General features: G+C 54.1%; 1 protein-coding gene across 1 annotated transcript; it reads right to left on the bottom strand.

The window, feature by feature from the left end:
• Positions 1 to 423: 423 nt before the first annotated feature.
• LOC136050569 (glycogen phosphorylase, brain form) lies at positions 424 to 13159 on the bottom strand. Its single transcript, XM_065739514.1, has 20 exons — positions 12906 to 13159; positions 11851 to 11952; positions 10278 to 10356; positions 9573 to 9676; positions 8547 to 8678; positions 6733 to 6844; positions 5790 to 5872; positions 4812 to 4955; positions 4359 to 4451; positions 4099 to 4245; positions 3827 to 3990; positions 3461 to 3575; positions 2693 to 2794; positions 2432 to 2579; positions 2144 to 2202; positions 1666 to 1807; positions 1291 to 1498; positions 961 to 1095; positions 771 to 837; positions 424 to 666 (listed from the first exon to the last, which is right to left on the bottom strand). The coding sequence occupies exons 1-20, from the start codon at positions 13146 to 13148 to the stop codon at positions 514 to 516; spliced, it is 2532 nt and encodes an 843-aa protein (XP_065595586.1). The 5' UTR covers positions 13149 to 13159; the 3' UTR covers positions 424 to 513.
• Positions 13160 to 16120: the final 2961 nt, after the last annotated feature.

The raw sequence follows: 16120 nt of genomic DNA, 5'->3' as shown, positions 1-16120 counted from the left end.
GTGATCCCGGGTGCTGATATGACTCCTTTTGGACCATGCTGTGCAGGATCAGCACCCACCCTGGGGGCAGCTGATGAAACATCCAACCCCACTTTTTCTCAAGGTGCTATGGGGGAAAGAGGTAGCGGCCTCTCCCTCCCAGTGCTTTAGGGCTGGCACAGCCCCTGGGGGAGGATACAAGATACCCCACGCTGCAAGGAGGCCAAGCAAGGCTCTGTGCAGAGGGACTGAATTGGAAATCCCATGTTAAGCGTGGAACACAGCTGTGGAAGACTTATCTGTGGATCTCTCACTAGAAGCAAAATGCAGCACGTGCAGGCTGGATTCGTGGGTGCAAACACAGGGCCCCTTCTCCTCTCTCCCAGCTCAGTCAGGGCTCCTCCTCAGGGCATCCTTGTACCCTGCTGAAGGAAAGGCCTCCTGCAGAGCCAAGCCCAACTGGCCAGTGGTGAAATGCAGCTCAGGCCTCCCAGGCTGGGAACACATCCCTCTTTCCTTCCCTCTGTGCTTGCATCAATCCCGGGGCAGGTTGGGTGGGGGGATCTTTGTGGCAGATGGCTCCACACCCCAGATCTCCCGGGCGTACTCCGTGATGGTCCTGTCACTGGAGAACTTGCCTGCGCAAGCAATGTTCCTGATAACTTTCTTAGTCCACTCCCGAGGGTCCTGGGAAGAGGAGAGGCAACGGCAGCAGTCAGTTTCTCACCCAACTCCCCCCTGCACACACCACCACAGCCATGACCTTCACCTTGGCTGGGGGCAGCTCTTACCATGAACAGCTGATCCACTTGGCCCTGGCATTTAATGTACGCTTCGTAGTCAGCGAACACCTTAAACCTGAAACCCAAAGCACAACAGAGTAAGGCTGCAGTGTGCCTGCTGTAAGGTTCCAGGGCTTCCCCGGGGAAGGAGAGCTGAGAGCAGCCTGGTAGGGGGGAGGGGAAGCTCGCCAGCACTCACCTGTCGTGGTGCATGAGCATGTTGACAACGTCTCTGAAGCAACTGGGATCTCTTGGGGAGAAAAACCCGCTGGCAATCTGATCGACAGCCTGCCGCAGCTCCGGGACACGGTCGTAGTACTCCCGCGCGTTGTACCTGCACGTGGTAGAGACAGCCTGTACGGACTGCTGCTCTGCCCTGTGTCTAGGGCAGGAAAGGATGGTGCCCTCGAGACAGCTGCGGTGCCAGCAGCACTCCGTGTCCAGGCTTGTGTCCCACTCACAGCCACTGCACTCTGTCGGAACAGTCACTGCTCAGACACAGCTTGGCACTGTGCCCCCTGGCACTCACCCTCGGCGATCCAACGCTTTCACGTCCTCCACCCGCATGCCGAAGATGAAGAGGTTTTCTTCGCCTGCCTCCTCGGCCATCTCCACGTTGGCCCCATCCATGGTGCCGATGGTGAGGGCCCCATTCAACATGAACTTCATGTTGCCGGTGCCTGAGGCCTCCGTGCCGGCTGTGGAGATCTGCTGGGAGAGGTCTGCTGCTGGGATCACTGCAAGAGAGGTGGGATTAGCCCTTTGTGCTGCAGCTCCCACAGCCTGGGCCCAGGACAGCAGGAGGACTCCCAAGCTCAGCCCACAGCCCAGAACCAGACACAAAGTCCCCCAGTGCTGGACACACCCAGCTCCTGCCATCTGCTTCCATGAGACCAAGACATACCCTTCTCAGCCAAGGATACGCGGTAGTTCTCCAGGAAGATGACCTTGAGCTTGTCCCCCACGTAGGGGTCATTGTTGACGACCTCACCGATGGATGTGATGAGCTTGATGATCATCTTGGCCATGTGGTAGCCAGGAGCTGCCTGGAGAAGAGCAGCCCAAAAAAGGGCGAAAGCTTTTAAGGAAGGCAGAGCATGAGAGGTGCCAGTGCAGGTCCTCACCGTGGGCAGAGTCTGGGCCTCGCCTCTGCTGTCCACATGGATCAGCAAAAAAACCCTACTGGGACAAGTCCTGGGCCTCAGGGAGAGTGTGACGGGGCCCTGTTCATCTCCATTATCTCATGACAGTGCTTTTGGATGAGCACAGCAACACAGCCCTGACTCACCCACAGTGGGTACAACAAAAGCCCAGAAGGGGACAGCACCTTCCCCACCTCCCTGCTGAGCCATGTGTGCTCTGAGTCTGAAAGACATTTTTACCTTTCCTCCGATCATGATGGTCCTAGGCACAAAGGATTTGGAAGGGTCACTTCTGATGCCTGAAGGAGCAGAGCATAACACAACTGCTGTGAAGGTGAACTGGGCAGAAGAGCTCGTTGCTTGCATTGGGGGCGGCCTGGGATCCCAACCCGTGGCACGTGGGCCCAGCAAACCCACCCTGAAGCACAACGTGGCTCAGAAGTGCTTGGCCATACAGGTACACAGGCAGACTGGCAGAGAAGAGCTGGTGTGGGAGCTGCCCTGACCACCAGCCCAAGCAGGACTTACGGTTATAGAGGGTGATGGCATGCAGGCAGTTCAGCAGCTGCCGCTTGTACTCATGGATTCGCTTGACCTGAACATCAAACATGGATGAAGGGTTGATTTTGACCTTGTAGTGCTTCTCCAAGTAGGCCGAGAACTTCAACTTGTTCTCCTGGCAAGAAAATCAAGTGAGGAGCAGTCCTAGGCCTCCAGGTATCAGAAGCAAGCACTGGCAATTAGGAGGAGCACGCTGCCTCGACCCTTCTTCCCCTCTCACCCCATTACCTGCTTGACTTTTGCCACGTCCCTGATGAATGTCTCACTGTTGATGAAATCCAGGAGCTTCTTCAGCTGGCTCAGATCTGTGACAAAGCCTTCCCCGATTTTCTAAAGGAACAAAGCAAGAGAGGGCTGTAAAACCTGTAAGTCAACTCTCTCTGCCCACAGCCATGCTCCCCCAACAAAGATGCCACATCCCTCTTGGGAAGAGGAGATGCTCTAGACAGGAAAAAGGGAACAGTTCTGTACAGCAAGCTGGCTTCCCAGCATCACCAGGGAGCAAAAAGGCACAGGGAAAAAAAAAGCACTTGCAAAGAAAAAAACAACCCAGTCCTTCTCAGAGAGCTTCAGAGGATGGGTATGTGCACATGTACCAGGTCCTCCTGGAAGCTGGTGAAAATGATGAGCTAGCAGATGCACAAAAATGCATTCTGTTGGAGGAAGTCTTTTCAGCCATTACCTGTCTCAGTGTGCAAGGGCAGGGAGACAAAACGAGCTAGAGCTCTGAGGGGGCTCCTTTGAGTCTATAAAGCTTGAATGCTCCCACGGACACCCCACTTCCCCCTGCAGTGATGCTGCCTGACAGTTTATCTGCAGCCACTGGAGATCTGCGAGCCAGATCCTAATTTCTGCAGATCTGAGCAGCAATTGTTCAGAGACCTTAAAGCTCAGCCAGCCTCACACCTCTATGTGCAACTGGTATGCTCTTACAGGCTGGCTCAGCCTACACAAGGAGGTGCACAGCTGGGATCCCACCTGATGCTCATGCCTCACCTCAGCGATAACGTCGGCCAGCCCCGGGTTGCACAGCAGCAGCCAGCGCCTTGGCGTGATCCCATTTGTCTTGTTCTGAAACTTCTCCGGCTCCAGCTCATAGAAATCCTTGAACCTGGAACATCAGGGAGTAGGGGCCACGCTGAACCACTGCCCAGCCCCAAGAGCTTCAGCTGCTCCCAGTTCAAGGCAGTGTCTCCTCATCTCTGTACCACTGAGAACTCCCCATGCCGCCCCTCAACCCCTTCCTCAGCTGTAAAGAGTTTCATCAGCCGTGAAGGGAGCTGAGTTAGACCTCGTGTGCCTTCTGATACCCTCTCCATCAGACAACCAAAACCAGCACACTGTGGGTGCCCCTCAACTCACACGGTGTTCTTCACGATGTCCGAGTGGATGCGGGCCACGCCATTGACAGCGTGCGAGCCGATGACGCACAGGTGCGCCATGTTGATGCGCTTGCAGTCTCCCTCCTCGATCACCGACATCCTGCGGAGGCGGTCAACGTCCCCTGGGTACAGAGCTGCCACGTGCTGCAGGGAGGAGGAAACGGGGGGATCAGCGACCCAGCTGTAGGGGCTGGAACGTTCCCATCCTAAAAGACAGCTGGAGCGAGACCCACGGCCAGCCCAGCCTCTTACATCCAGATGCATTTGGTTGAGGGCGTAGATGATCTCTAGGTGACGTGGCAGCAGCTTTTCAAACATGGAGACTGGCCAGCGCTCCAGGGCTTCGGGCAGCACGGTGTGGTTGGTGTATGCACAGGTCTGTTTTGTGATCTCCCAGGCCTGCACACAGAGAGCAGTTAACATGCACGTTCCCAGGAGGGGAAGAAAAGCCCATGTAAGGACAGGACAGCAGCTCTTGATGAGGATGCTATGTGCCCTCCAGCTCTGCTTACCTTGTCCCAGTCCACCTTCTCCACATCCACCAGGATCCGCATGAGCTCTGGGATGGACAGGGCAGGGTGGGTGTCATTTAGCTGTATAGCCACCTGCAACACAGACTTGCCGGGCTCAGATCTGGCAGTGCCAGGGCTCTGACTGTGCCCCAGCACAGCATCCATGGGCTCAGAGTGGGGGTGAGGCTCGAGTCTCTTCTTAGGGCTCAAAGACCCACCCCTCTCACATCCCAGAAACAAACAGAGCTCCCAGAAATGGAACTAATCAACCTTGGCTCCAAATAGCACTCTTCTTTTTCCCTCCCAACCTCACAAAAATGGGTCCAGACATCATTTCTGTGTTCTGACCCAAACTATATGCCTGCCCTGCCCCCACCCAGTCCTGAGCCCTCCCTCACACAACATGAAGGTCTGGCTAACACATCCCTGGGCCCTCTCTGCCCACAAACTCACCTTGTCTGGGAAGGTTTCAAAGCTTGTTCTCACAGGGTCTTGACAGCCAAATTTGGAGGACTTAAAGCGTCGGATGATGTCTTGCAGGGTTGCAGCCACCACAAAGTACTCCTGTTTCAGCCGCAGCTCCTTGCCTTCAAAGAACTGATGTAGGGAGATGCTCAGACATCAGCACTGCAGCTGCCATCCCTGGTTGGCAGCCCAACCCCTGGAGATGCTCCCATCCCATCTGACAAGCTTCCCTTGCATGTTCTGCACCTTATCAGGCCAAATGCAGATGTCACCCATGCCGCCTCCCTGCTGCCTCCAGGGGGAATCAGAACCTGCCACGTCGGTGCTACCCAACAGACTTAGCACAGCTCCTTCCCTTGCTGCAAGACCCTTCACAGGGTTTTTGGACCAAGGATTTTGGATTCCTGGCAATAGCCAGGAGCCAGTGTCATCTATGGGCACACACCGTGCACACCACACATCATGCTGGTCTATTTCAACACGGCAACAGAAATGAGTGGATGGGAGCAAAGTGCATCTTCCAGCACAGATGTTACTCCACGACTGGATATTGAGGGCTCTTCCCTTTTGTCTCTGGAGCACCACAACCCGTGGGACCAATCCTTATGAGAAAGCCCTTGAGCTGGGCTGGAAGCGAGTGCCCTCTCATGGATTCCTCTGAAACGACAACTTACTTTTGCAAACGTCACGTAATCTGGCAACTGCTTTGAGTCTGAAGGAAGGAAGAGAGCAGCTATGCAATAAAGGCCAGGCTCCAAGCTACCGTCAGTCAGCAGAGACTCTCTGGAGCCAGCAGAGCTGTCTGTTCATTGAGAATTACAGAGCCAACCTATTGCATTAACAATCCTTAAACCAGAACAATAAACAACAGGTGGCCACAACCTCCTTTTGCTTTCAAATAAAGTGATGAAACTAAAGGAAGAACGATCCCGAGCAGCAGGAAAGAGAAGCAAGAGAGTTACTCACGTTGTCATTTGGGTACAGGACTCTGGATATGTTTTCTGCCAGGTTTCTGTCCAGCACTGCCTCGATGTAGTCACCCACATTGACTGCAGTGAGAGAGAAATACAGCACTGCAGCAGCTGGAGGTACAGGCAGGTCCCCAACACTGTGCTTTCCCTCTTTTCTCATAGAGAGGTTTGTAACATTAAGGCTGACATTAATGAAATATGAAAGGGAATGGATGTATGTGTGAAAGCACCCATAGAGACCAGAGGAGACAGCAAAAGACAAAGGTATATTCTCCACACAAAGGAAAGAAGACATGCACTGCCAGAGAAGGCAAAGAAAGGAAGCAAGCATAGCAGCCACCTTGCTTAAGAAGTGTGGAGAAATGGTGTGAGGCAAAGAAGCACAAAGACAGTCAGCTCCTCAAGAGCACAGAAGGCCCATCTGAATCCCAGCTGCCAGTCAGGAGGTGCAGAGACATTACGAGCTCACAAGTAAGGGAGAATGAATCAAATTGGTCTTATCTAAAACATTCCACTTCTGTACAGCCCAACAACTGTCAGTTGCCCGGTGTCTGCTTCTCAGTACTACAATTATAGCCTGGAAAAAGGCAGCAGAGGCCACACATGGGCCCAAAGGAAACTGGTAACAAGGGAGAACAAGGTGAGCTGCGCTGCCTTTTTCCTAAAGGGTTCTCCTGCATGGAAATGAACCTCCATGGCAGTTGTGGGTTTGCAGCTCATTTGGTGATGTGGAGAACACACTGGCACTCAGTCTATCACTAGAGGAAGACACAGGGCAGGTTTTGAGATTGGAGCAATCATGATGGGGATGGAAGAATGACAGATGGGTGCACAGGGGCTCTGGAAGTGGCTTGGAGGATATATGATCCACAGATGTGCACTCAGCGCTGAGTTTAGGAGGCAGCCAGGAGAGATGGATGAAGTAGGACAGCACTTACACTCTTGGAGGTTGAAGTCATTGGGTGCTTTTGCAGACCACAGCCTCATGGTGTTCACAGTGTTGTTTTTGTATCCTGGCACTGGCGTGTCATACGGCATAGCAAGGACAACCTGCAAAAGGACAGTATTCCCTTCTGGTTGGCAGCATGATGGCCTCGGAAAGTGGTTGAAAACCTCTCCTGAAAGAATCCAGAGGACACAGACAACTCCTGGCTCTGCTAGAGATCCCACCTGCACCACAAGACAGCTGCTGAGCTTCACAGGCTTGTTTATTATCAAGGGCACCTACTGACCTATTATCCAGCACCTACTAACAGTGCATTAGCAGGAGAGGTTTGGAACTTCACTGGCAAACGAGTTACATGCTCATCAATGAAACAAAAGAATGCTGCAGGCAGCCTGCTGACTTTCCCATACCAGCTGCAGCAGCTATCAGCTTTCCACCCTGCAAGCATCCTCAGCTGGCCACTGTGCCTCTGCCAGGGCACCTGGAATATGCTGGGATACACTCCCCAGCCTCAACCCTGCCCAGGAGCCCTCTGTGCTTACAAGGCAGAGAAAATCCAGGCAGATCAACACGTCGACCTTGAACTGCTTCTTTGTGCTGCCATCAGCAACGCTCCCCCTCTGGAGAAAAGCAGCAAGAGCTCAGGCTCTCAAAGCTGATATTATCAGCTCCGAACATGGAAGCAGGCAGAAAGCCTGCCCTGTCTGAGCCACAGGACCAGGGCACGCATCCCATTAGTGAACCGTGCTATATTTGGAAAGTGCAGCTTTAGCTTTTTTTGAGCCTTTCCAGTTTGTTCCTTCAACAGCGTTGGCTGAAAACTCACTTCCTTGTCAGAAGGAGTATTTCCCAGCTCGGGATCCTGATCCTGGTGCTGGGGTTGGCAGGGGAAGGCACCCACAGGCAAAATTCTTTCTCCACTCTGGGCAGTGCTCAGACAGGAGATGCTGAAACTTCTTCAATCCTTTTATTAAATCTGAGCTTCTTCAAAGCTTGCCTTCCTCAGCTGTAAGACTGGAACACACTGATGAAGCAGCAGCAGCACACAGAACTCCTGAAGCACAGCATTACCTCTGCAGTTGCGACACTGCCCCACCTGAGCCTGAGGCAGGGGAATGTGGGTGTCTGGAGAAGCAGTTGCTCTCCAGAGTGGCACAGAACAAGGCCTCTGGGCAGACTGGAGACTGAAACCATGTCTCCAGCCTCCTCAGACAGCATTCTACTCATCCCAGGCCAGCATGGGAAAGACAGAACACACCACACGCTGGATTGCTCCACGGCTGCCCCAAGAGACCCATCTAACCACCTGCAGAATCATTGGGTTTGAGCGAGCCGCCAGGGATACAGTCCTCCTCCAGCACAAATCCATGCAAGGCCAGATGTGAGGATTCACTCTGGAAGGTGCTGTTTGGGTTCAGTACTGGAAACCAAACTCCCAAATGCTCAGGCTCTTAAATGAAAGGCTGAGTGAAAGCAGAAATTACTACACAGGGGGCAGCTGATGCAAATGCACACCAGAGAAACCATCCCAAACCTTTAATGCTAATGCTTCATGTTCAACGCACACTTAAAAAGCATAAATCTCAAGGACTGAATCAGCATGTCCCTGGGTAGCTTCAACACAACCGGTCCTGAACACCACCCCTCCCCTTTCCCCTTCCATCCTGCTGCAGTCAGAACCAATTGAAATGGCACTGCAAAGGCAGCAGAGCACACTTTGCTGGTGCAGGAGAGAAGCAAAGCCTGACCTCAGTTAACACAGGGACAGACTCCTCCCCACCCCCAAGCTCTCCTGGCCCGTCCTACCTGAGTGTCGACCCACTTCACGCCCTCAGGGCTGTGCTCCACACGGCCATAGAAGTGCACGGGGAGCATGTACTCCGGGCGGGCTTTCTCCCAGGGATTGCCATAGCGTAACCAGTCATCAGCCTCCTCCACCTGCAAGAGGCAACCGTGGTTCAGGTGATGGCTCCTGCCTCCAAGAGGAAGCTCTCTGAAGGCAGACAGCTTAAGAAGCGGAGCTGTGGTAAGCTGGCATTAAAAATGGATGTGCCTCTGGAAGATAGCGAGGCTTTCTGAAACACGGATGACGGCATCGCTGCTGTATAACTCAGTCTCTCTTGGCTTTGCAGAGCTGTACTGGTTTAAAACCACGCAGGCAAACTGTGCAGCAGCACTCAGTGCTTAGAGGGCTCTTCATCTGGTCTGATGATGTGGGAAGTGGTTCCCTGGAGGCCGTCGGTGCTGCTCCTGATCACAAACTGTGAACGTGGCTGTTTTTTAACTCGTTTACCCCACTTACTGGGCCTAGCATCACAGCTTCTTTGTAGAGAAGGAAGAAAACACAGCCCTCACACCTCTCACCCTCCCTGATCTGAAGAGCTGTTAAAATTGGAAAATAGGAAAACACGGCTCTTCACGCACAGAAGTGCACTCTCCTGATGGAACTAATTTCCATTCAGTGCAGTTAGGATAACTCCTTTGGGGCAGCTTTTCAGCCTACTTTCACTCACACAGGGCTACGATTGTTAATGCTACAGGGGACAGCCCCCATGTAAGCCTTCACTGCCAGTCTATAAAGGATCCCACAGGCACAGCAGCACCCGAGGTGCAAATCCAGTCACATCCATCCTCCACCAGCCATTTCCAATAGCCAGAGCCCTAGGGCCAGCACAAACGGTTGGGTGGAGCAGCCTGACTGGCACTACAGGGCTAAAATGAGCAGGCACGGACACCCCAAGGCACCACGTGTGGCTTGCCAGGCCACGTCCACAGGTGACCCTCACAGCAGAGAGCAGAAGTGGAAGGGGTGACCTCAGATGGCTGATGTACCTGCCAGCCGTCGATGATCTTCTGATTGAAGATACCGAACTCGTAGCGGATGCCGTAACCGTACGCTGCCAGCCCCAGCGTGGCCATGGAGTCCAGGAAGCAAGCTGGAAGAGCAGAGCACCATCACTGCAACAGTGCGCTGCGTATAGGAAATCTGGATGTAGAAGGGACAGGAGGGGACGGCCTGCCCAAGTGCACCCAAATACAGCTTGGTTGAGCATTTCTGAACCTGCCTACTTTCTGAAAGCCCCACCTGGTGCGAAGCCACCTGCCCAACTCACCCCTTAATTACTGTCTCTTTCAAAGCAAACCTTTCTAGCCATTGGCTCGGGGCAGCTCTGATATCACCCTCAGTGCTTCCTCTGTGTCAGGCAGCTCATCTCCAGCAGCCTCTTGTGACAGGCAGATTAAAACAGCCAACAGCATTTTGTCTACGTGAGAGCTGCTGGGGCACCTCTGCCAAGTGAGGTTTTGTACAGGGAGGTGAGGAGCAGGGCATTGATGGCCCCTTTCAGCCACAGCCCAGCACTCAGGCACAAGGACACCTCCTGGATGCCAGCTGCAGCTGGGCTAAGGTCTGCGTGCTGTCCCGCTGCAGCTGGCAGGCCCAGCTGCAGGAGGTGAAGCTGTGACACAAGGAAGGCACAGCTCAGGCCACCCTTGGTCCTCGCGTGCCCTGATGGGGCTCTCCTCTCCCCACATTACCTGCCAGGCGGCCCAGGCCTCCATTTCCCAGCCCAGCATCTTCTTCAATTTCCTCCAGTTCCTCCAAGTCCAAACCCAGCTGTTGGGGAAACAGCCACAGGAGAACTTGTCAGTACCCAGACCCCACACTCTGAGGCTGCTCCCTGTGAAGGTGGGATCCCAAACCAACCCACGCGGGGCTCTTTCTGCAACCCCTTCCCTCCCTTACTTCCAAAACATCTCACCAGCTTCAGCTTCTGGTCCCTGGGCACCCTAATTAACTGGAAAACAATTCAGCTCATCGTCAAACATCGCTTTCTCATGAACTAAGTTTCCTTAGAAACATCAAACAAAACACTTGGCTCCTGGCAGCCCTTCAAAGTCTCAAAGCCCTCCCACTGAACTCTGAATTGTAGATGGGATGGCAGGTGGCCAGCCCATGCACAAAGGACTGCCTGCTTACGTGCACTGCTCCCCTCCTTACACCCACCCCACCTTGAGAAAGGTTACGACCATTTCTGCAGACTGTTATTGCAGCTGCTGCTGTGCCTTCTCACATCCTGACCACTCGGCCATCAAGCTTCGGGGCCAGAATCTATGGGTGGAAGAAGTTGTCTCATCTTCTGCACCTCTTGGGCTCTCCTTCTGCAACCCAAGGGCTGGCAGCCTCTCCAAGGGCTGTGTCCAGCTCAAGAAGTGTGATTGCACTTCTCAGAGGGTAAGACTTCCTGACGTGGGCATTGTGACCTCCATGACTTGGAGGCTACAGCAAGGGAAGCCTTCACTGTCACATCTGGACAAATCAGCACGAGGAAAACACCTCACAAAGGGACTTGAGGATTCTCCCTGAATAAAACCAGCCTGTGCTCTGAGGAAAATATCTCAGACAACGTGCTGGGCCCCTCCCCGGAAGTCATGTTCCATCAAAAAGGTCACTGTCCTGCTGCAGAGATGGCTGCAAGCCTAGCTAAACGTGGTCTGACTTTTGTGATCGACTCAGTGGTACTCAGCACAGGCTGTGTTTTATCCAGTTTAAACTCATCCGATGCTATTTTAAATCGAGCAGCTTCCCTCCCCTTCTTCCTCCCAGGTGTTTTGCTGCTATCCACCAGGGCTGCTGCAGTGCCTTTGTGTGCCTGCACGTTGGAGCTGCTGTTGGGTGGCTTTGTGCTTCAGCTCCCCTTTCTGGCCCAGCCTCTCTCAGCACCTCCCACCATGAGCCATAGTCCCTCCCGATGGTGCAAAGCTGTTGGCACCGTGGCATTTCCTAACACTCAGGAGCTGCTTTCTGGATGTGGAGCCCAGGAAGATTGGTTTGAGGGATGTCATACTCCAGCTCCTGAGACACCCCAAGGTCAGAGTGAATGACGTGATGACCTCAGTGGTCTTTTCTAAGCCTAATGATTCTATGACAAGGTCCCCTCATGGCCTTCTTTGGAGGATGAAGAACACTAACAGAGGGCCAAGCCTCACTTTGTTTAGTCAAAACAAAGTGTCTTTGGGAGAGAGCACGGGGAAATAAAGATTCTCAGACCTCCACGTGGAAAAGTTTGACTAGTTCTGCATGAGGGATCCCAGTACCCCAAGACTTCACCTGGTAAATGGCCTCATCACAGACGTTCTGCAAGCCCAGGTTCACCATCGTGTTCTGCAGAGTGCGGCCCATGTAGAACTCCAGGGACAGGTAATAAATACGCTGGGGAGGCAAAGCAAGACACTTACACACAGCACATTCACTGTGGCCTCGAGGGAGCCTGCTCATCCCCTGCTGCACCCAAGGGGCTCCACTGAAAGCCCCTGAAACGAAGCTCAGACCCAGAGGGGATGCCTTCCCAAACCAGCTCTCGGTGCCTGCTCCCGAACAACACGCACCACAGTTTGTTTGTCAGAAGGAGCTTTGCACGGGATGCTAGCCAGCTCCCCGCTGCACATCTCCCTGCCAACAGCCTTCTATAGAAAAATCTTGTTGCCTGTTAAGAGTGTTTCCCTAATTAACTTCAGGCATGTATTATCTAGGATGCTGAGTCGTAACTTTAGAGCTCAGTTGAGCTGATGCCCGTGCTTCCAGCTTTCTCACGATGTACTGGAGCTGACCCAAAGTTGCCAGGACCGAGGACCCCCACCCCTCACTCCCTTGGCTGGGCAGCAGGCCAGCCCTGTTCCTGCTAGTGATTTTCCAGCTCTGCTCTCGCACTGAGTGGCGAAAAGATAAGTGAGCCAGGTCACCAGGCAGGACGGTAGAGGAAGGCACAGGGCAGGCTGGGGACATGGGATGCTCCCCAGCCTGTTTTCGGCACTGAGAGCCATCAGCTCTCGGTCCCAGTGGGGCACAGGCAGAGCAGTGGTCAGCCTGGTGATGCAGGCTCGGAGGGGGCTCGATGTCCGGCAATCTCTGAGCGAGACGGTGACAAACACGCTTCGCGTGCTGACAGCTCCACATGCACGCACCAAACCCACCCGAGGCGGCCAAACCAAGCCGCGCTCACCCTTCCCTGGGTGTCCTCCTTCCGTGTGCTTTCACCCTACAGAAGAACCGCAGCGCCCCACAGGTGGGGAAGCTCCGGCACACCGCTGCGGCGACCTGCCAGCATCCCGAGCCCGAGCCGCGAACGCCACCGAGGGGACGGGCGGCAGGGAAGCGCGGCTCACCTTGGGGTCCCGCTCGTAGTAGTGCTGCTGTGTGCGGATCCAGCGGCCCACCAGGTGGTCCCGCACCGTGTGAGCCAGCGCGAAGAAGTAATCGCGGGGGGTGGCGACGTTGCGGTCCTTGACCAGGGTGAAGTGCAGGTGGCGGTTGAAGCTCTTCCGCACCTCCGCCACGTCGCCCAGCCCCGCGATGCCCCGCACGCTGATCTGCTTCCTCCGCTCCCCGTCGCTCAGCGGAGCCGCCATCCCCGCGTCTCCGCCGCGACTGCTCCGCCGCTCCGCCTCTGCCGGGCGGGGCCGCGCCGCTACACGGGGCGGGGAACGGGGCGGGCATGGGACCGACTCAAATCCGGTGTCCCGCGCCACTGGGGGCTGCTCCTGCCTTCTGTCCTTTCATTTCGTACGCTGCCACCCAGATCTGAAGCCAGGCGGTGAAGGGCTGCTAAGCTCCTCGCCTCCTCCTGCAAAAGCTAGGGGAAAAAATAAAGGACTCAATTCAGCACCCTCATCCCCGGCCCTGCTCCGTTCTCTCCCATGCTCCGGTGCCCCACAGAGAATGCACGGCTCCTGGGATCTAGCAGCATCACCTCCTGCGTTCGTCTCAAGGACACTCAGCCACGGTGACAGGAGTCCGCATACCACTCAGGCACCTTCAGCCCTGCGGGGAGGGGACAGGCAGCCCCTTCCCACTACAGCAGAGCGGCACGCCGTGCTCAGAGCCAAGACTCGAGGCGTGCCTGTAACTCACAGGGTTTTCCCTCTGCTCCCAGCGTGCTGATCCTCAGCCCCAGCCTCGGGTAATTGCAAAGGGAAAAATCCCCCACGAACGATGAACGTGCTTCCTCTGCTGACATCTTGTCTGGGATGTGCTCACCTCCTCGGCATGAGCCCAGCTCAAGTCCATAGCTAATGCCCATAAGCATAAGGGTGTGACAGCCCACCGTCATATTATCCCTGCCCACAAGGATAATCTCCCCTTGTAAAAACACACCGAATAGCTGACAACTATAATCTCTCTCCTTAAAGACTGGGAATGCTGCAGGCACTCCTCTAACCTTTCTCCTACCCTCCTCAAAGGCAGCACAACCTCCAGCACGTAGCATGGACTCCAGGCCCCACCACATCCCACAGAAATGTAGGTGGGGAGGAGCTGCTGTCGCACTGCACAACCCCTCCAGGCAGCTTACATGGACCCAGGTTTCTCATGGGCTGCACAGGAAGGTCCTATTTTTACAGTATGGTCTGCCTGTGGTCTGAAGAAATGAAAGGGGAATTGTCTAAGGCACCGTGCAGCCTCTTCCCCAACGCACCACCACCATGAGGGACTAATGGGGAACACAGTCCAGGCTGCTCATGCCATAACATCATCTCTGACTCCCAGATTTCCACATCCTGGACTCTTCACATTCTATCCCTCAGCTGTGAGAGCACAAGCCACTGGGATACAGCATCCATATCCTGTGCATCTAACCTAAATCTCCCGTGTTTTAGTTTAAAGCCATTCCCCCTTATCACTATCAGACCATGTAAAAACACACTCCTGCTTATAAGCTCCCCTCAAGTACAGGAAGGATGCAATGAGGTCTCCCTGGAGCCTTCTCCAGGCTGAACAAACCCACCTCCCTCAGCTTGTCTTCATATGACAGACACTGCAGCCCCCTGAGCATCTTCGTGCCCTCCTCTGGACCCACTCCAGCAGATCTGCATCCTTGTTGTGCTGGGGGCCCCAGGGCTGGACACAGTACTGCAGGTGGGGCCTCAGGAGGACAGAGCAGAAGGAGACAATGCCCTCCCCCTCCCTGCTGCCACCCAGGACACAGTTGGCATTTCCAGGCTGCAAGCACACACTGCTGGCTCACGTTCAGCTTTTTGTCCACCAGGACCCCCAAGTTCTCCTCTGCAGGGCTGATCTCAAGGAGCTCTTCTCCCAGTCTGTACACATATCTGGGGTTGCCCTGATCCACTGCAACACCGTGCACTCGGCCTTGCTGAATCATGTTACGTTCACGTGGGCCCATTCTTCACATCTGTCCATGTGCCTCTGAATGGCATCCCTTTCTTACATCATGCCAACTGTACCGCTCAGCTTGGTGTCAGCGGCAAACTTGCTGAGGGTGCACTCAACCTGTCTGTCTGTGTCACAGATAAAGATGCTGAAAGGCACCGGTCCCAAGACCGACCCCTGGAGGACACCACTCATCACCAGCCTTCACCTGGAGAGCCATAGAGCCATTGACCACAACCCTCTGACTGCAACCATCCAACCCATTCTATATCCACTGAATAGAACAGACTTCAAACCCATCTCTCTGCCGTTCAGAAATAAGGAAGTGGTGCAGGACCATGTACAAGTCCAGACAGATGACATCAGTTCTTTTGTCCACTGATGCCATCACAGCATCATAGAAGGCTACCACACTGGGCAGGCATGACCTGCCCTTGGTGAAGCCATGATGGATCACCTCCTCATTTCCCTTCAGAGTGTAAGTTCACATTATCTCAGTGCACAGGAAGAAGGTGATGTGTTGATTTACCACACAAATCCAGCATTCCCACACTTCTCATCTGCAGAGAAAGCAAAGTGAATGCAGTGAGAAAGTGGCAAGGAATAAAACCAGAAGTACAGCTATCAAGAAAGTTGGTAATTTAACTTCACTTGTCACCTTCCAGCCAGCACCAGATTATAATGTTGTCTGCTGGTCACTTTCCTGTCCTTCAGCAGGATGACCTGAAAACCTTCCAAGTGGCAGTTTCTGTTATTCCTCTGGTGGCTGCTCATGCCCTAATTAGCACAGCTTTGGTGGCTGGCTTCCTAAACATTTCTCAGTGGATGCAAGGACACTTTTGCAAACTTTACTCTGGTAACCACTTTGAAACGCAAAAGAATGCGGTCTTGCTGCCCATTTCTCCCTGGTCCCACAGCGATATTCTGGAGCTTTGTACAACCCAGGGGATGACAGACTGAAAAGAGCCAGACTAACCGACTCAGCTCTCTTGGAACATTTCCTGCTGCCAGCCCAGATCCTCTCTTCTCATTTAAATCCAGCTCTTCTCAGATCAGTCCTTCAAATGCACCTTCCAGTGCGTGCCAACTACTGGAGTGTACCTCATGAGAGCTAATGTTTGAAGACCATTAACCTTTCTGATACTTCCTGTGAGCACAAAAAACTTGGCAGCACTTGTAATGCTGCTGAGCACAGCGCTTGGAAGGTGGACTG

This window comes from Cyrtonyx montezumae, unplaced genomic scaffold (assembly GCF_038088225.1).
Source record: "Cyrtonyx montezumae isolate F1298 unplaced genomic scaffold, pur_monq_1.0 scaffold_24, whole genome shotgun sequence".
Taxonomy (NCBI): domain Eukaryota; kingdom Metazoa; phylum Chordata; class Aves; order Galliformes; family Odontophoridae; genus Cyrtonyx; species Cyrtonyx montezumae.
The sequence above is the reverse complement of the archived record's forward strand: the minus strand, read 5'-3'. Positions and strand labels throughout refer to the sequence as shown.